The sequence below is a fragment of the Brachionichthys hirsutus genome, chromosome 5 (assembly GCF_040956055.1).
Source record: "Brachionichthys hirsutus isolate HB-005 chromosome 5, CSIRO-AGI_Bhir_v1, whole genome shotgun sequence".
NCBI classification, from domain to species: Eukaryota; Metazoa; Chordata; class Actinopteri; order Lophiiformes; family Brachionichthyidae; genus Brachionichthys; species Brachionichthys hirsutus.
In genome coordinates this window covers 4075435-4095694 of record NC_090901.1, presented here as the reverse complement: position 1 = coordinate 4095694, position 20260 = coordinate 4075435, and the positions used below count along the sequence as shown (strand labels likewise).

Sequence of the window (20260 nt, the reverse complement as noted above, 5' to 3'; positions counted from 1 at the left end):
CCACGGAGCTGCCCGTGCTGCTCACTGCATTCAGATTTGACTCTAACACGCTGCTGCACAGCTCCGTCTTGCATGCTTTGTGCTGATGATTCCTCTGCGCCTATGTGTAGTGCTGCGTGCGCTCTTCTTGCCTCTCAATAGACTATATCGCTCTCTCCTCGCAGCTCAGGGGACTCTGGCTGGGCTGATCTTCATTATCAGCCCGAGCTTAACAATGTACTGGATGCACTTCCCACATGAGTGCAACTAACAAATCCCCACAGAGCCGAATCAAGGCAACAATGTGATGAAATACCTTCAAACAGCCACTGAGCACGGAACACTGAGCTGTGCAGAGACAACTCACACTGCCCCCGGGCCATTCCACAGGAGTGCGCCTGTTGCCAAGCAAAATTAGACAGCAACTGGGACATATTATTCTCCTAAATTGGCAATGTACCGCCCTATTAAAGACCATAAATCTCATGTTTGATTAACTGAAAACTCCTCATGGCACAGAGCCAATGCATTAGCGTTATAGAACTCCAAAATGAAAGCAGAATCTGACGTGTCATATGGAGGCAAAGCAGACGTTCACAGGCGTAAAACTGTCACAGCAACGTGTAACCACAGAGACTATGATTGGGATTAATAATCACGTTAGTTTATTTTGTGTAAAAATACACCAGATTCCTTTCATGGGAAAAGTTTCAGATATATAAATGACACGGAATCTGTAATCTTTAATCTCTGCCTTTTTTTTTTTTTTTTTATGTTGAGAGAGTCTCAATGACATTGACTGATTTCACTCCAAGTCTGCACGCTGTGTTTTTTTTCTCAGGCGGCGTGGAAGACTCCAAATCATTTGGTTCCTTTTAAACAGATTGGCTGCACTATTGCTATGTGAGTGCAGATGTCTCGACGAGAGAAACTCAATACAAGCTGCTGGCAAATAAATGAAGAAGCACGAGCAAGACTCTGTTTCTCAATCAGTGTAAGGAGTCTGTCACCACAATGGAGATAAATACAGTGTGGGAAAAAGTGGGACCCCCTTCATCTGCAAGAGCGAGAAGAGGAAGGCTCATCCGTCTCCTTTTCTCTTTTCTCAGAGTTACGCTTGTGCTACTGCCTCCCTCTGGCCACTGTTCACCAAATCCTACAATTCATATAGAGCACATATTAGAGAACTAATATAATAAAATCAGCGCAACAAACTTGAACTAATAAAGCTTTAATTGTGTTTCGTTAAGTTTAGAAATTCTAGTCTTTTGAGGGTTATTGGATTTGTTTTTTCTTCTAATGTTATAAGATGATTCTATCATGTGGAGCAATGAGCATTGTATTCATTTATTTTGTGCACCTGATCTTTTGCAAAAGCAAACTTGCAAACAATCCGGAACCGGTGTGCAAACATCGGCTGTCTCTTAAAGAATGAAAGCATTAGACCTCAGCAATCAGGAGATCCGCTCTAGAGGAACAACATCCTGGTTACATGACCTGTGTTGTCTGTGTGTGTGCGTGTGTGCGTGTGTGCGTGTGTGTTTGCTAGCGCTCTGATACTCGAGCTTCAGACAGAGCCCCAGACTGTTGTTGGTAGATTAGAGGTGAGATGTCTAATCTCAGAGTAATCAGACGCTCCGTATGATCCTCTGCTCCACATCATCTCTCTCAACAGGTCCAAACAGAAACGCATCTCGCCGCCCGGCCTCGCCAGAGTAGGGGAAGGTGTGCGCCATGGAAGTAAAGAGGAATCTATAATTCAAGAGTTAAGCCCCTTAACAGCTTTCGAGATATGACAACTTCTACTACAAGTCCAAATCACAGTGTATGTAAAAGAGTCAGAAAAATGAACGGCAAATACACTGCTGGCTTCACTCTGAGATGCACAGGAGGAGGAGGAGGAGGAGTGTTGACTCAGGGCTGTCCCTTACAGGCAATGGAGAGATGAGGGGAGACAGAGAAAGAGAAGAAGAGGAAGTGAACTCAGATAGTAAATCTGTGTAAGCCAAAATGGAGAGAAGCCACCGCAGTCATTGGCACAATGATGGAAGTATTAGTTTTCATTTAGTACAATACTTCACCTTCTGATGGTTTAATGATTGGTCCAGTGAGGAGAGGAGAGAAGAGGAGAGGAGAGGAGAGGAGAGGAGAGGAGAGGAGAGGAGAGGAGAGGAGAGGAGAGGAGAGGAGAGGAGAGGGAGAGGAGAGGAGAGGAGAGGAGAGGAGAGGAGAGGAGAGGATCTGCCAGTGAACAGCTGCCCCTGTAATTTATATTGATGAGGGGACAGGCATGGCAGAGAGCTTCCAGCAGTTTGATCACTCAGGCAGAGTCGGGAGTTAGACAGAGCCACGGCCCTTCCCTATGGTCTAGGTTGGACTGGGAAGACCTTCTACAAATACACACACACACACACACCTACACACACACAAACACACACACGCACGAGCGAGACTGCCCAGCTCACATTTAGGAGCAGCAGTGTGAACTGGTCTGCAGGGGAAGCCAATGTTTTCCATCTGAGAACAGAAATAGATCTCCATCCTGACTGTAACCATGTAGGGCAGAGCAATCGCCCTCATTATTACTCCAGCAGCCATATAATCACCAGGATTCTCTGGATTCTTGCCTTCCCATTCTGAATGACCATTAACTGGCCCTTGAACGTCTCTGTGCGCACAGCGCCGACAACGCTCCACAGCCGCTTCCTGTCTGTGAGGCACAGCAATCATCGACTTGTTAAGGGGCTTTACTTTGATTTCCGCACATGGACAAGATGTGAATATTTCTCAGTGAAATGAAACAGTGCAGTCCAGTCTCTGCCCAGGGCTTTGAACCCAAGACTCTTAAATCATGCTCTTTGATTTGAGCCTCCTTCCGGTGTAGAGGTGCTTAGCGATGTGCTAATTAATATGGCGGGGCGGTGGATGGTGGGTCAAAGCATTTCTGTTCTACCTTGAAGATATCCTGACACAAACACGACCATGCACTCACACTCACACTCACACACACACACACCTACACACACACACACATACACACACACACACAGAAAAAAAAGAAAATCAAATGTTGCCCCTCAAGACAAGCAAATAGCTTAACACACAATCATGCTGCTTTTTCTTTTGATGGGGCTGTTTGAGTAAGGTAGAGCTGTCTCGTATGAGAGATGATACCCTTTGCCCTGCTGCCTGATGCAAGAAAGAGCCGGGGTGTTTTTACAGGGCCAGATGCAGCCTCTCACAATCCCAAGCACCACCGACCGCTCTACCAGAAAAGCCCTCTGGCCGTCCCTCTCCACAAGTTTCATCAGAGTGATCAGAGAAAAAGGATAGCCTTCAGGGCTAGCTTCGTCCAGTTACACTGTGAGGTATAGACACACGCAGACACAGTGCTGTGAACATAACACAAGTGTTTTTTTTGCATGCCTTTTCAATTGTACTTCACACATGTCAAAATACAGTACAAATCTCTCGGAAATCAATGCTTCCTAAAGGCTTGACTGTTCATCAATTCTTCATGAGCAGACTGAAATAGAAAGAAGGCAAAGCCTGTGCACGCTTGTTGTAGAACACAAAGAAGTCTCGCATCCCATATATGAGACATACTGTATGTCACATCCTGAGTCAGTATCTTTCAATCTTAGCAGTGCGATTTGTACTTGACAAATACACACTCCCGATCGTTAATGGAGCCTCGGTGGTTAAAAACCGCCAGACAACACCACATCCGCGTTGCTCTGCTGTAAGGCCTGTGCAGAAAACAAAGAAGTGCTTCAGCACACTGTCTGCTTCAAATGTGCATGATTATGAAACAGTCATAAGACAGCAAAGCATTTTAAATTCCTCTCTGGGGTTATCATCGCATTCTCTCCAGATTGAGAAAAGCAAAGTAGTGAAAGTGAACGGCACAGATCTAATTGAAGGTAGTGATGATGACAACACAGGCAGCAACATGAAGAGTCAACATTAGGTATGATCGTATCTCGACAATATATGTGGCATGGAGATGTAGAATCTACCCTACAGAATTAAATGACATTAAAATTGTGCAAAAAAATAAAAAACCCATTGTACTCACAGGTGTGCGTCTTCTTTGCTACTGAGACACCTGCAAAGAGAAAAGATGAAAAATAAATTGAAAGAACAGCAACATATCCGGCACAACCTCTGCTGAACAGAGCTTACACAGTAACGAACCGATCGCGATCATGGTGATGAAGAGGCGGACCCTCTGGGCCAGCAGACCGTCACTGTGCAAGGTCGCTGACCTGGCAGGCCCGGGGCAATTATGTGCGTCAGTCGGTGTCTGACCGAGAGCTATGCTGCGGCTGCATCCCAGACATGTAGAAGAAACTGTCCACTGCAGGCAATGAATGAAAAATTATACTATAACAAACAACAATTGGAATGCTAATGTGTTGAGCAGCCACACTGATTAGGCCTCGTTACATGAATAAGCTCCCCAGCTCCAAGTGGAATGGGGGGGAGGCTTGACCTCAACGTCCCTTAGTTAATCCTAAATTTAAAAAGGTCTCATTGAGACCGCAGGAAAAGGAAAAAAATATTTATAATAATAATAATATTTAACAGAATATGCATCATTTCAATGCACCTGTTATTCAATTGGGAAAAAAATGAATTAAAAAAGCCGATGTTGAAAATTAATGCATGATAATGAGGGACAAATAAGGTGTGTGTGTGTGTGTCACCAAAATAATTGGACAGGTGTTCATGTTCAACTGTTCGGATACCAATAGAATATTGTTGAAATGCAAATGAGAGAATCCACTTTCTGCTTTTCATTCATTGATGGACAACACGACGAAACTCATCAAATCAAAAGAGTCGCTAAAAATGACAACATTCCAGCAGTAGCCGTTCCAACCGATGAAACGCCCTGATATGCGAAATCCCTGTATTTAAAAGCAAAGTTGAACTTTGAAGGCAGCGATGTGTGCAGTCAAACACATCATTTCAAACAGGCGCTCAGTGTGACTCAGACCTGGCTGAGGCTGAGGTGGAGCCGGGCTGCGGCTGCTCATGCTGCCCCTTCGGGTGTCTACTCATCGAGTGAGCCACTTCGGCTCTCCATGAGGCTCTGGCAACCTCTCCTATCTGCAACGTTGCTCCTATGCCCCAGGAGCCTGATGCGGACAAGCGCACAGCCAACCGTGGTCCCCGGCGGCCTCCCGGATGCTCAGGCTTTTGCAGGGCGATAGCGCTAATAGATCCCACTTGCCATGCGGAAGCAATGGCTAATTTTTCTACAGCTTGAATTTGAAACTCAGGGGATGGCGGATTGACACGATTCAGTAACTCTGTGAAAAAGGCGTCTGGCCAGAGATAACAATGTTTTAGACATGTTTGCGGGAAACGAGTCAAAGAGCAACGAGGTGGAAAACAAATAAGCCCGTCAGCCTCCTATAGACGGTAGCACAGAAACATACAGCTGAGCTGAAAGGAGGAGAACAGTCACCTAAGGGCCAGGAGCCTGCGATAGAGCTGCAGCATTGTTCCAGCACACAGGGCCCGAAGCTTCTGCCGTGTCCATCTGTGACATGTGTAAGGCGAAAATAAACAGGAGTCCAGCCGTAATTCTACGTGTCAATCAGAAGAGACGGGAGCCAGAAAGAGCAAGGTGACAGCAGCGAGACGCAAGACAGCTGGAAAAGGAACATGGAAAAGGTGTGCTTAAAGGAAACTGCAGAAATAGCAGTACATTTTCTTTTACAGGCACAAAAAAAATCTATAAAAAATCAATTTAAGGGGAGCCAGATGACAAACAGAGGAGGGATATCATTTATAGTAAAAGTGCCTTACTTAATGTAAAAAAAAAAATGCATAAAATGCAAGGTGCAAATACTTAATTAAAACCCACTTCCTCCTCTATGTGTCATCCAGAGTCCCGTGATTGGAGGTGGCAAGGAGAAGGGGCCACAAAGCCAATGACTGAGTCATACAGCGAGGAGGAAAGCATTAGCTCAGAGCGCTGACTTTGGCGAGGCCTGCCAGCTCATGTCTTCTCCATTGGATGGCAGGTTCAGAGGTCGGTTTGGAGGTGAAGCTCTCCTTGGCTGACAAACAGGCTGCAATAAACGTGTCTACAGCTTTATTCCCGTTAACCAACGGTCACAAGCATTATTTATTCAAGCAGTAACATGAATGCCTGTTGTCCATATGAAGCTGCAGCCAAATTCTCATTTCAGCATGACTCATTATTAGTAACATATTTCCAAATGTTAAGAATTCGGTCCAGATTCTCATGAGACTATACAGAAGCAGAGTGCAGGCGACTGGAGGTTAACCTTCACCCCGTCTATCGGCAGGGGGGGCGGGGCACACATCCTGTAAACATGCCACTTAGACAGGAGGAGAGCGAGCGCGGCGTTTGGCAGCCACAGTGCTGCAGCCAGCTGTGGAGCACTGTGGCATCGCAGGCGACTCAAAGTGACAGCGCCGTAATGAAGTCTGAGACACATGGCGGGCTGTACGTCATCATTTCAGGTTCCTTAAAGCCTGACAGGGAATGATTATCATGGATGGTTATTGTCACCCTGCCTCCCTGGGAGGCGAGGCGTGCTCCGAGGTTGTTGCACCGTGACATTCAAAGTTACAGTCTCCTTCATATAATGGAGCTGTCCTCTCAGCGCGCTAATGGGAGCGATCCATTTAACCTGTGCCAGAAACACACAGACGAGGAAGTTCCTAATGCGAGGCCTCTCCCGTGGGGACGTCACCCCCCCCCCCCGCACCCCCACCCCCCCGGCCCCCCCTGGCTGCTCCCTTCCTGCTGCTTGATTCATTGACTGGCGCTCCTCACTTATCCTCATTCACTGTTCAGTCTGGGGAGACGGGGGGGGGGGCTTGTTTCCCGCCGCCTGCTCCACATGAAACTGCTCCACGCCCGTCGCACACAAGGACGCAGTCGGCGCACAGACCCAGCTGCAGGAAGAACCCGGGAGGGCCCAGTGAGGGGACGGGATGGACACCTTCTGGAATTACAGGTCAGTACCGCTGGCATTGGGAGTGCTGGCAGGACACTACTCCTCTACTGTAATAAGGCCCCTCAGCCAACAACAGACAATGACGAGAAGTTTTGGTTCTTGTCTTGTCTTAATGATGACAGTAGGATACTCCTGAGGTTGCTGGTTATTGATGGCGCCTAATCCACGGTCATCTACTGATAAATTAGATTTCCTAAAGAAAAGGAAAGACATCACAAAGCTCATCATCTGGCTTTAACAAATTCAACTAATTCTGTCGATTATATATTAATAAAAAAACAAAAGAATCTCAATCAATGTACGAGCTTGGTTAACGTGTAAAGCTTGAAAGCCGTAAAACAAGATGTCTGAGCAGATTCCAGGACCTCTCAGCTGCTCTAACTTTGCGGTGACACACTTATTAGCTATTATACTGCTATAAATTATATAGGAAAAATTGTATGAATAAAAAAGTGCAATGATTCTAATCAGCTGCCCCCTAATATATTAAAACACTTAATCCGCGGAGAGGCCAACTCTCTCGGGGTGCTCAAGAGAAAAATGACTTCTCTGTCTCCAGGCGCTGTTATTTCTGGTCATTTCTAATTGGCTTTAACTAAAAGCAACCACTCCACAGATTACGCCGATGCATCGCTACGGAATTGTCTGCAAATAGGAAACATACACCTAAATTAGTTTTAGAGGACACCAAAATTGTCGTTCAGAAGGCAGAAGGAGAAAGGGCAGAAAGAAATGGTAAAAGTATAAAAGCGATGTTATCAGGGTGACCCTGAGACCACAGAAGCGGGCGTTGGCTGACTCGAGCTACTATGTCACATGCACCTCAACCCTAACAAATGTCTCCCAGGCTTTCTGTAACCCCCCCCCCCGCCCGTGTAGTTATGCATTGCTGGGCCTATGAGTCTCCAGGTGAGTCCTCAGTGCTGTTTGGTGGCTCGTGAATTATACATTGCAGCAGAGGAATTGACGCGGCCCAGGAGGGCCGGGGAACAGCAGGCATGGCTGGGAGGCAGATTGAAGACTCTGACGGAATTTTAATTGTACCGCAGGGAATGCTTGCGATAACAGCTATTGTTATTGGTAAGAGAGAGCTGCACAGGTTCACTTAGCAAAAAGATCTCAGAAACAGGACGAGCCCATCCAAAATCGCTGTGCAATATCCAGGGTTCCAATATCCAGGGAACCAAGAGCAGAATCGGTCATGATTATTCTGGGTGTTGCAATTCATATCACTGTCATGCACATGATAGAATCACTGCCCTCTGTCTGTGCTGAGTCTTCAGTGGGATCCATGAAGGTCAGTGACACGAAGGAACAACAATCCAGGAACAAAGTACAGACGAAACAGCCAGAATCCATCAAGATTCACTGATTTTATTGTGTGAGTTAGCGCTGCAGATGAAAAACACAGCCTGAGTGTCTTTGCTGCAAGTATATATATCAGAAAACCTTTAATAAACAGTAGAGATTATACTCTGCAGGCAAAAGGCTTCAGTTTCAGGCCCCTAAAAATGCAATTGTCATATAAACAAGCAGACAAAACACAAGAAAAGCTGACTCAGGGTAAACTAATAGTTGTCTGACCATTTAGGGTCGCACACCCCACCTACCAAATCCTACTTTAACTGATTATTAACTCTCTGCCAGAGGTTCCCAGCCCAGCAATAATCTCCTCGTGAACAAGCCTCAACCACACATGAAATCCAATAGCCTGCAAGCCCTCACCATAAATAAAGACAACCCACATTTAGCAGACCACCCCGGTTCATTTTACTGTTATTGAGCCACGCTGAACAGCAGCCTGAGTAGGCCACCACTGTGTGTGTGTGTGTGTGTGCGCACACTTATATCTAAAGAGGCCTTAACTACAGAGATCTGAAATTGATACACTGTCAGAGGACTGTTTATTTAAAGTAGAAATAAAATTACATAAAACGTCCGTGTATTTCTACATTCTTTTCTGTTTACAGAATGTACGATGTAAAATGCAGCACGTTTCCCATTATTACAAAGTAGAGGTTATAGTTCTCTCTGGCAGACAACAGCAGCGTGCCTCTAGAGACAACACGTGTGAATTTTTATTCACATTACAATATATTATCTTAGCTACACACACGCTAAATCTAAAGGGGAATACAATTACTTACAGCTCCTGAGACGAGTTCTCCGGTTCGGCACATTTATTCCAGAATGGGCTGTAAGTGTATCGCAGTCGGCCAATAGAGATGCTCCCCTTTGAGCTAACCTATTCAGACGAGCTTATGCGTTCACCATATGCAGAATGATGCAGGTGAATGGAGACCATCTCACGCCTATACAGTGTGAGATGGTTGCTCATTGACATTTATTTTTTCTGCACCATCAGCTGGTGTGCGTGTGGGTTTTAAAGGACGATTCAGGGCATCCCGACAGCAATGGGATGATTTTGCTAAATGTATGCATCACCTGAATGGATGAAGAGCGCCTGAAGATTGACCAGTGCATTCAACTCCTTGTCCAAGCTCACATTTCATCTCAGGGAGGTTATAAAAGACGGGATTAGAATGAACGAGTTGATCGGCGACAGTCTCTCACTAGAGCGGTACCGCTCTCCGTCAACAGACTGCACACACAAGCCGGCTTGTGTAATCACCTGGCCGGGGGGTGGGGGCAGGGGACCAGAGCTCTGATGACAAAATAATGTCAGCTAATATCAGCTCCGTAAAGGCTGACTCAGAATTATATTGGAACCCTTTCATTACCAACGCTCATCCAGTCTCAATTCTCATCCAGTAAAGTGTAGTACAGCAGGCACTGGTCTAATGAACAGGGTCTGTGGGGAGGGATCACTCTGTGCGAGTGTGCTGGAAGTCGGGGTCCCACAGCAGTGGACTCGTGGCTCTGCTGATAAGGACTTGGCTGTAATTGCTGAAAAGGGAGGGAACTGCAGCCCCATTAGGTCTGGTCTTAGCACTTGCCAATAAGCCAAACTGCCCCTCTGAAGCCTCCCATGTAATGAAAACTTCCTCTGAGATAAATTACATGTCTGTCAATCCACTAATTAATATCATGGACTTGTCTTTTTCGTCTCTCTGCAGGAACAAACTGAGCCAGAGAGATTGAGGTATTTCTGAGGCCTGGGAGATATGATGGAAGGAAGAAGCAGAGGCAGGCCAGCCTGCTGCTCGTTGCCGCCGCCGCCGCCGCTGCACCGATACACTGCAGTCGTGGTCGGCACTTAGCGCAACATCTATTTTTCATGTATTCCATAATTAAAACCTATGATTTCTGTAAGCCCTCCATGCGCTGTGCAGATCAAAGGTAGTTCTATTAGCAGGGAGTTCATCAGTGGAGCTTCCCTTTCCAGGCAACACAGCCATACTTAAAGCACAAATTTACCCTGTAATTACTCAAGTGTGTGTGATAGCAGGACCGCCACAGAGCCGGACTGTGATTTAATAGAACACAGATCGCAGTTTCCTTCTGCTGTTTCAAAGCTAATGCAACAGAAGTATTTACACGTGAGGGCAACTCGTGCGCAGCAGAGAAAGAGGTTGATGAAAGGCTGAATGCATATTTCACATGTCGCCTCTTGTGGCGCAGGCGGAGTCTCAGTGTGTTGCCTTCTCCCTCGCTACATCCGCTATGTAAATGTAATCGGAGGATAACACAGGATAAAGCTTTGCAGGGTACAGACATGGCGCCTACCTTCTGTGAGGATGTGTGTGTGTGTGTGTGTGTGTGGGGTGGGGGGGGGGGGTAGAACCAACCTTACCTCACATGGTGTAATCAACTGAGTGAGCTGCGCTGCGTTATTTATTTGTCCCACTGACTCTTAGGTAAGGGGGGGGGGGGGCTCAGCCTGTGAGCGATTCTTTCAACCAGCACTGTAACTATATAACAAATAAACCTGTTCTTCATTTGGAAAAGTAAAGAATGATTTCTTCTTCATATTGCTGGATATAGTGTGTGTGTGTGTCTGTATATATATATATTATAGATAACATTGAATAACCCATTTATGGATAAAAAAAAATCAGTTACAAATACACATCAACCCTGGTTAACTTTCACTTTTCATGGTTGGTGTATAAAGACACCAAGAACAATTTAGAAGCTTTTGACGATGATCCAGATCATCATGTGGACGTTGTAAATCCAATTAAGAGGGGAACGAGCTGCTTGGCGGAGGTCTGCGCTCTCGGAGTGCTTTTCTAGTTCTCTATAATATGTGAGAATGTTTATCTAAAAATCTAAAGTTGGACAAAGCTTCCTGTTATTGATCGGACTATACTTGTTCCACTTGCATAACAATTTCAGAGGAAGAACCTGTGGTTAAGTCATGTGAAAGAGAAACTATAATAATTAGCTACGGAATCAGAATCAGTTGATCTGTTTATGCTTTTTTATTTTTTGCTGCTCTTCAGTCCGGAGACAAGTTTATATCGGGACGCGAACCAGCGACACTCCCTCCAGCCTCATCGGGTCGGACTGGTGTATCAAGAAGGAAGACGACAATCTCCGAGAGCGTAGATGTTCCAGGGCACTCTTAATGTTACACAATCCAAAAAGCAGTGTCGAAACTCGCTCAACACCTCCTGCATGTTTGGTCAGTTTACAGAGAGGTCAGAGGGCAGCTCGTCCTGACCTTCAACTGTGGTGTTAAATCAACACTTTTCTTAAAATCTGCATGACATTATTTTTTTTTTAATGTATTTGTCAATATGTGACGTAGACGGCCAGACACGAAGACTTTATAGAACGTACAAACGGCCCCGTGAAAGACTGTCTGCAGCATACGCAGAGGCAGCCCATCCATGCAACCTCAGGGGCGAGCGGCCTCTGAGGTTGATCCTCGGCGTGCATCCGTACAGCAAGCCAGCGCCATACATCCCGAGCAGTGGGAGAGCTCGCAGCCGTGGCCAGCAGTAATAATTAATAGCACAGTCTATAAGCATTCCATTAGGTGCAAGCAGCTGTCATAAACATCTTAATTAATTTACAAAGCAAGCAACCAGGGAATTATGGCGACGTAGAAATCTGCTTCCCTCTGCCGCTCCATAGGACTGGAACAGATCGGGCTTTTAAATTTTTAAACATGCCTTTCATGTTCTCTAGAGCACTAAAAAGCCTTTGAAAAGTCAGCTTGTTAGGAGATGCACCTAGCAGCCCAGTACCTACGGGTCGTCACGCTATTCTTTTCATACAGGGACAAGAGGTTTTGGACTTTTGGACTCTCCTCTCTTCCTATCTCAAAGGTTTTTTTGGCCACCCTGACATAATAGCACAACGTTATTCCTGTCAAACATTCCATTTGAGCTCTCTCTGTCCATCTCTGTCAGTTGAATTCTTCTGTTACCATGCCTTTCTTTTTATGTTGGAACAAAGTGGATTGTATTTTCCAATTCCTTTCTAAAAATGTTTTACTTAAAATCTGACACTTTAATTCAACAGTTTCAGATCCAAACAGCCCCCCCCCCCCACTGTGGGCCTTATGTAAGAGACACATCCTCCTGAGGATAGTGGATGCTCCAGCTGAGGACCGGTGGCAACAGAACAACTCTCGTGCACCGCGCCGTAATCTGGACAGTGTAGCGCCGAAGCAAAGGTCAGAATGTCGTAGTCAGAACTCTCTTTCTTACCTGCTCTCACTCTGAGAGGGCAAGATTAGACCGGCCACTCCATTATTGAAGAAAGGCTTAAGGGCATTTCTACTTTCAGAGCTGGGATATCAGCAGCTTCTGACACTAAGCAGGGCTGACCCATCACTTTGGAGGGGGGGGGGTTGAGTCGTGGGTATCAGCTGTCTGCCCGGCAATGCAGTCGAGGCAAAAGAAAATCCCTTTTTCTAACCGCTACAGTTTGAAGGGGAAGAAATACACAGCTTTCAGAAACAACAACACACAGGCCGCCGCCGCCGCCTGGCGTCATTAGTGTATCTGTTCCCGATCTGCAATTACGACTCAATTTAACCATGCATAGCAGCGCGCCATTTACAGAGCAGACATTGAATTTTAATGTGTCCATTACTGCGATGATGGCCAGGCATCATCACACATGCCTTTTTTTCCCCCTCACTCCCAATCTAACCTGTCTCTTCCTCCGGTCTCTCTCCATTTCAGTCCACGCCATATTTGCTTAACCCAGACAGTGTGACAGCACTCAATGCTAAAGCACTCCCAAGGCAGATGATCAAAGTCAGCAGTCAATTCGCATTACAATCCATTGATTTGATGTTTCCTAACCTCCCAGGCCTTTCTCTAATGCTGCCAAGGACCTCGGGATATTTCACAGCATACCTCCTTCCCCAGCATCCTCCCTCTCTCGCTCTCTCAGTGCATGTGAGAGTCAACGTGTGTGTGTGTGTGTGTGTGTGCAGCCTCTGTAACTAAAAACACAGATGACAGAGACGCTTCTCTGGTCACGTTTGCATATGAATTGCTTCTATATTCCGTCTAGTTAAAAAAAGAAAAGATGGCTTAAAAATAACGGTCCCAACTCAAAGCCCGGCGGTAATTCATGTGAGGCCGACCGCTTCAGAACCGTCCTCCTTGTACAACGCAATTATTCACCTGCCGCTTCAAATATTGTTTTAGAGTAAATCACTCCCTTGTTCTCGTATAACACACTTCGTTTGCTTCTCATCACTTATTCATTTGCAATTCTTTATTGTGCTGGCTTCTATGCTTTGGTGGCTGCCATTTCCCTGCGAGGGGACGTGCAGAGCACTTCCATGTTTAATTCAATTAACCTACAATGGAGGAGAGGTGTGCATAACCATGCATTATTTGGCATGTCGTTACTCTGCTTCTGTGTTGTGTGGTGAGGTGGGCCAGACACGTCAAAAAGCAGCACTATATGCAACCTAAGAAGCTGTGTGGGGTTTTTCTTTTTTCTTTTTTGGTTTATGTAACATTGCAAATGTAATTAAATTTAACGGCTACAGACAGAAAGAGAGATGATTATCACATCCTTGAACAGAAAACAGAATCTACTGCATCTCTCTTGCTCGTGAAGGCGTTACTTTTCTCCCACTCAGAGGATGTCAAAATGCATAAGTATCACGGTCATGGCACAGTGACACACTGACCTACAAGCACTAAGGGAACTTTGTCTGCCTTCAAACACACATGCAGATACACAGGAGGAAAGGGGAAAGTGTATATGAGGGAAGGAAGGAGGTAGGAGGTAGAAATAAGAACCATTGATCCTCGTTGATTTTGAATTTTGAATTGTTATATAAGTGCTCAAATTCTTTATGTAGCTTTTGCAAAATCCAAAATGTTTAAATGGAAAATGCAGATGCATGTTTGGGCTTGTATCTATCTTTTTATTTAAAAAAATAAAAATACAAAAATTCTGAAGTAGAAGTCTCAAAATCATGAAAGGCCATGCGCATCAAATACGTCTGGCAATAAAGGGTTAAACAGCAGTAGTCATCGTGACTCTTTAATTATTCCTCAGAAGCCAGGGAAACTCAGAGCGGCATGAAAAGCCTCTATTGATTTCAGCCTGGCAGATGGAAGACACTCACAGCAATCCACAGATCACAAGGATTATAAAAAAACAGAAACAAAGATGGAACAGTCCGGACACACAGGCGGGTGAGGAAAAGTCAAGAGCACCCCCTGTTAGACTGCAGGGGTGAGGAAACCTGTTGGCTCACAGAGACTGGAGTGTCTAGGCGAGAGGGACAGGAGCTTAAGATGAATGAGATGTTATTGATCCGAGTGTCAAGTGTGGGTTAATTGAGAGGATGATGATAGAGGTGGTCATTATTGTATAAAAATGTCAAATAACAGAAAAAAATATGAATTAGACAAAAGAAAAGCACTCCAAAAAAAAAAGCAAGAGGATATTTAGAAGCTATAAAAATAATAACATTGTAATATTATAGTGCTAGGATGCTTGATGCAACAAATGCAGTGCAAGTAATTTCAAAATTCAAATTAAATGTGAAATAATCGTGAAAAGAACAAGACGCGCAGAAAGCTTCAGTTTAGAAGTGCATCTATTTTTCCTCGTGTGCCATCTTTGAGTCGATTGCGATTCATCTCTAAGGTCCGCCTCTTAAAGTGCCGCTCCATTGTTATTTCATGAGAAGGGCTGCACACAGAGCTGTGGAGAGAGGAATTCCACCGCATGGCTACACAATACACTGACAGTGCATTTATAGAAGTCAGCCCCGCACTAAAGAACAATCGCTGATGTGACCCCCACTAACCCCCCGTGCCTTCTCTGCATCTAGCCAGGCTGCTCTGGAAACGCCAGTTGAAAATGCATTTGGCGCTGATGCGACAGGGCGAACCATCCCGAGCACGCCAGACGACTGACGTGCGCTGCCCACAACCCTGGTTAGTGAAACTGCATGACTCCTCGCTGCTGCTTACGTAATTTACACGAGACAAGGGAGGGGAAGCGGGGAGGGATAGGTGAAAGGGGCGGGGGTAGTGTGGGCTGAGCTATAGGAAGCTTTCATCCAATCGTGTTTGACCATGTGGAGGGACAAACGTGGCAGTATGAGGGGAGCTCATGCCACAGCAGGCTTTGAAGACGACATGCTGAGACACGCCCTTCCAACATGCTGATAGACAGTGGAAAGACTACGGCTCCTCCTTGTCCTTTCCAAACCCAAGCGGAATATAGACACAACAGGAACAAGGCGGAGAGTCGGAGCACATTAGAGGCGCACCGATCCAAGACCGTGGCGTGCTTGTTTATTAATTCAGCTGAGCTTAGCTAACTGCACAAGCGCATGGTGCGTCGCCCGCATCAGCCTCAAGACGGCAAAGCTGTTGACATGCTCCAGCTTTCAAGTGCATGCTGCGTCACCGACAAACTGCGTTCCTGTAATGTTATGTGGCCCAATAGCGACAACAGACAAGCGACACCGAACAAACAATCGAAAGACTATGGCGCTGCAAATCCATTTGAGCTCATTTGGCTGCAAAACAAAACATTAACGCGCGATCCAAAGTAAATAATTTCAGAGCATACGGCAAACAAAGGATATTTGCCCATTTACACGTTTGTTCATCTGCGAGGGCGAAGCCAGCGATGAGTAGCAGGCATGGCCGTGCTGCCAGGAAACACGGTCGAACATTCACACAATCACTCCATTCACGTTGTACCTCTGGAGTTCACTGGCACCACAACACCGTGTGCTGACAATGTTTTTTTTTCTTCTTTTTGCCAACGCCTCACAGTTGGGGTGTCAGCACACCGAAATGGTGTTGAGAAGCGCCGCCTTTTAAGTGAGACGAAACATCTCTTGGAGAAAAAAAACGGGAAAAGAAAAACAGAATGGGATGCAATTCTCCAGAGTGTACCCCCCTCATGTCTCTTCCACTGTGCTTTTTTTTTTTTTGGCAGGCTGGGTAATACACAGGAAAGCACTGGCACACAGCGCGCTCTCTACCTGAACACAAAGGGAAGCATTTCAGCCTGGAGTTTGGGCTTCAGAGACTAAGAGGATGCTTGCACATTACCACAGGGAAAATGAGTGATACGCTCTCCATTGGTTTATAACATGGATGCCAGCTTTACAGACTGGTGTGTTTTGTGTGTGTGTGCAAAGTTCAACATTACTTTAGGATCCATTTGAGAAGGTGCAATGAAGGAGGGTTTTGAGAACACTTAGGGAACAGCGGGTGAAGGAGGAAGCCAGTTGATGTGGTCATCACTCGATGCTTTGTTTTATCGTTCCTGAGACTTTTCCTGCCACACTCTCTCCTTTTCTCAGACTTTTGCAGCATCATCTGAGCAAGCCTACGCCTCTTGGACAGTTCATTTAGGATAATGCAATGATGAGAAATGTGGCGAGGGAGCCGTGTGTGTGTGTGTGTGTGTGTGTGCACGCGTGTGCCAAATCATGTCCGATAACAGTTTATTTTCAAAATGTCTCCTCTGACTCAAATGCATTTCAAGCAAGATGCAAAGCAAGTCAGTGCAGACAAGAACGATTATTTTCAGAACCCGCTGAAACATAAAAAAGCAATCTGTCACGGAGACATATAATTATTTTATGAATTCAAACAAATGAAAAAAGTACATTTCAAAGAAATTTTCACGTGAAGTAGATGGAACAGAAATTATCTAGGGGCTCTTCCCCCCCCCCCCCCTCTTTCTTCAGACTTCAGAAAAGAGAAATTTATTTCAGCCTTCATCTCTAAATTGGATGCAATTTATTGCCTCTCCAAAGCTCATTTTTCACTGGCTTCCAGGATCCATGGCCCATTGCAGGCAATGCGTATCTGCCCGCTTCCCCTGGCCTCGGGTGCTAATATGTGGAAACTGGCCCGGGGATGCAAAGCCCAGCCAACGGAAGAAGAGGCAGATGGACAGAGGCGAGAATCAATCCCTAATCGCTGAGGAGTAGGGCGTAGGTGTCAAAGATGAAGTGAGAGCAAAAACAGAAAGTGTTGTGTTTACCAGCAGACATTTGGGTGCTGTCAGCTGACTGCAAGAGCTTTGGGATGTCAGAGAGAGAGAGAAAAGGGAGTTATATAACCAGACTGTTATAGCAGAGAGAGAGAGAGAGAGAGTGGGAGAGAGACGAAGAATGAGAGAGGAACCCAAAAAAAAAAAAGAAATTCACCATTTAAAGTGACAGCGACAACATGATCAAAACAAAAACAAACAAGCTACATCCTGCTGCTTGCACAAACACCAGAGAGGCAGGTGAGTGTCCAAAGAGCAGCCATTTCTGACGAGCAGTCAAAAATAAGGGTGTCGCACGCTAATGTCATGACGGGCCAGGCCTTATTACCTCCATTATGGATGCATTATCTTAGCCGAGCAACCGAGCAGTGCCTGAATGCTCCTGGAACCACATTGTTGCCTGGTTACCTCTGTGCTTTTTGGGTTTCATCCAGCTCCACTGAAAAAGATAGTCCAAGCCGCACCACAGTTCACTAAATTCTGGAGTGCCCAGCCATCGACAGCCATTAGCATGCACTCATGCTCATCTCCCTCAGTTTGGTACCTGGCCTGCTGTAATCTAATGGTCTAATTTGCGTGCTTAATTTGGAGAATCTTTCTGACACCATGCAGTCACACATAAACATTAAGCACAGTTAGCTGCAAGGTGTGTTCTGTCCTGTGACCTTGCTGTTTCACTTCCTCACAACAATGAATAACTATCGCATTTCTTTGGCTGACAGCTGACACCACGAGGCCCAGGTGATATACGAGACATGACAAGTGATTCTAATTAAATGTAGAGCTTGTGGATGTAAAGTGGCAGGAAAGGAACAAATCCTGTCTCTGCAGCAAGCGGCGTGCCTTGCTCCAAACGAGATGAGCCGGGCTGTCAGGGCTGCATCAGCTGTCCTGTAAACCTGGGCCCAGCTCCCCAGGGGGACTGACAGGTTTCAGCTGGAGGGGAGAAGGCGCACGGTGAGCCTCCTGCCCTTCCACCACAACAAACACACAACACACATACAGGCATTTCAAATAGAAAGAAACCCATGTGCATTTGTCACATAACCGTGTACTAACAAGGTATAAAGCATGGCCATCTGTATCCTGAGCACTGTTGTCTTGGTAACTAAATGACAAAAACAGACTAAAATCAAAAAGAATCACTCGATGTGGATGATTTCTCTCGCTTGTTTTTTTGTTTGTTTTTTTTACTAGTTATGGTGAGGGTTTATTCAGTTTTTTTGTTGTTGTTTTTTTTTTACAGACAACAGGTTTGTTATTTTCAGGACATGGTAGAGGACCCAATGGTACTCAAGGCAAACATGAGGGTGTCAGTTTGTGACACAGAAGTGCACTTTACAGAGGATGCTCACAAGGCCTTCAGCTTCCCAATCAGACCTCTGGAGACAACCGCACCAAATCAGTTAACCTTTGAGCCGGCTGCAACGACTGGAGCCCCGAGTGCCGGGCACAGCTAGCTGAAAGACAAAGTGCATCTCGCTCTTATCAGACACGAGCAGTCACGACGGTCGAAGTTGGTCCACTCTGGAAAGCGAAGGATCGTGTCTCATGAGTCCAACTAATGACCGACCAGGAAATATTTCTGAGATAATATAAAAATCAAAAGAAAATCGTGGCTCAGATCTTTCTATTCTCTCTGACAAATCTGGGCTTCTGTAGATTACAACCTGTTGATTTCTCTCCTGAAGATTATTCAGCAGCTTTAATAGAAATTCATAATGGTCAATATTTTGACATTTCATAGCAGTAAATCCACGGAAGCCATTAATATATGCATTTTGGGAGTAACCCATTAAGATGAGTCAGTGCTGTGCATGCTGACTCACTGGAAAGACTTACTGAAGCATTAAATGTAAGCAACCTAATGTGGAAGCGGGAATGGCTGCCACTTCAGTTCTAAAGGAGTGGTAGAACGCCAGGATGCGTGTACTCCTGTTGGAGTATAAATATTTATAAGTATAGCGCTTTCTCCAGCGGTCCTGCAGAACTGAAGGAGCCTCGTTCTTCGTTTTTGCTCTTCATGATTTACCTCGAGCTGGATGACTGAGAACCTACACAGAGATTTCTTTATGGTAGGGGTAGACTAACATTTGGCATTCATAAAAAAACAAGTAAAACTTAAAGTTCACGATGCAATGTGGTCAGCTTTCTTACGGACACCCATCCCGCCTGTCTCTTTGTGCTGGGCCCCAGTCCGTTTGCTTTCTTCGGCCCACAGCGTTCAGACCCTTCAGTTTACTCCACCCCCTGTCCAGCCTACAAGCCCTCTATTTCGGGTGCCTCACAAAGCCACTGATGTGATTAGAGAGGATGATGATTACAGTTACATAACAGAATCAAATTAATTTGTGGCCTGAACACAGCAGTGGCAGCAGGAAATCACTCAAGCTCTCAAATCTCCCTTTCTCCTGGTTGCTCCTGTAGTTCCCCATCTCAGCCCCCCCCCCCCCCCCCCCCCGCTCCCCCTCCCCGCCAGAACACACAGACACACCCCTCTCTCCTCCCTGCCCCTCCCTCTAGTCAATTAAAGTTGCATCCAGGGATTAAAAGGAAGTAGGTCAGTGGAGCATTGCTGGGGGAAACAAAATGCAACACACGGCGTCAGAAGTCACTGCATCGACCTTGTGGTACACAGACACAAAGTGTGGCCGCTTGTGAGCTCATCCTGACTTGACCAATGCCGAGGCCTCTCCTCACAGAAGACAGGTTCAAACCCCGTGGACCACATTTTGCCCTCACCTTGATTTTTCTGCAGCTTACTGAAACCTCCCCCGGAGGGGAAGCCTAAGGATCCGGGCTTTGCTGGCGGACACTTGATAGAGAACGCTTTGTCTCCAGCCTCCTGAACAGATCCT

General features: G+C 45.8%; 1 protein-coding gene across 1 annotated transcript in view; it reads right to left on the bottom strand.

Moving 5' to 3' along the window:
• roraa (RAR-related orphan receptor A, paralog a) overlaps nt 1-20260 on the bottom strand; it is a 183775-nt gene that overhangs the window by 82558 nt on the left and 80957 nt on the right. The window contains exon 2 of the mRNA XM_068739025.1: nt 4058-4087. Within this exon, the coding sequence (XP_068595126.1) occupies nt 4058-4087 (30 nt within the window). The remainder of the gene's footprint in view (nt 1-4057; nt 4088-20260) is intronic.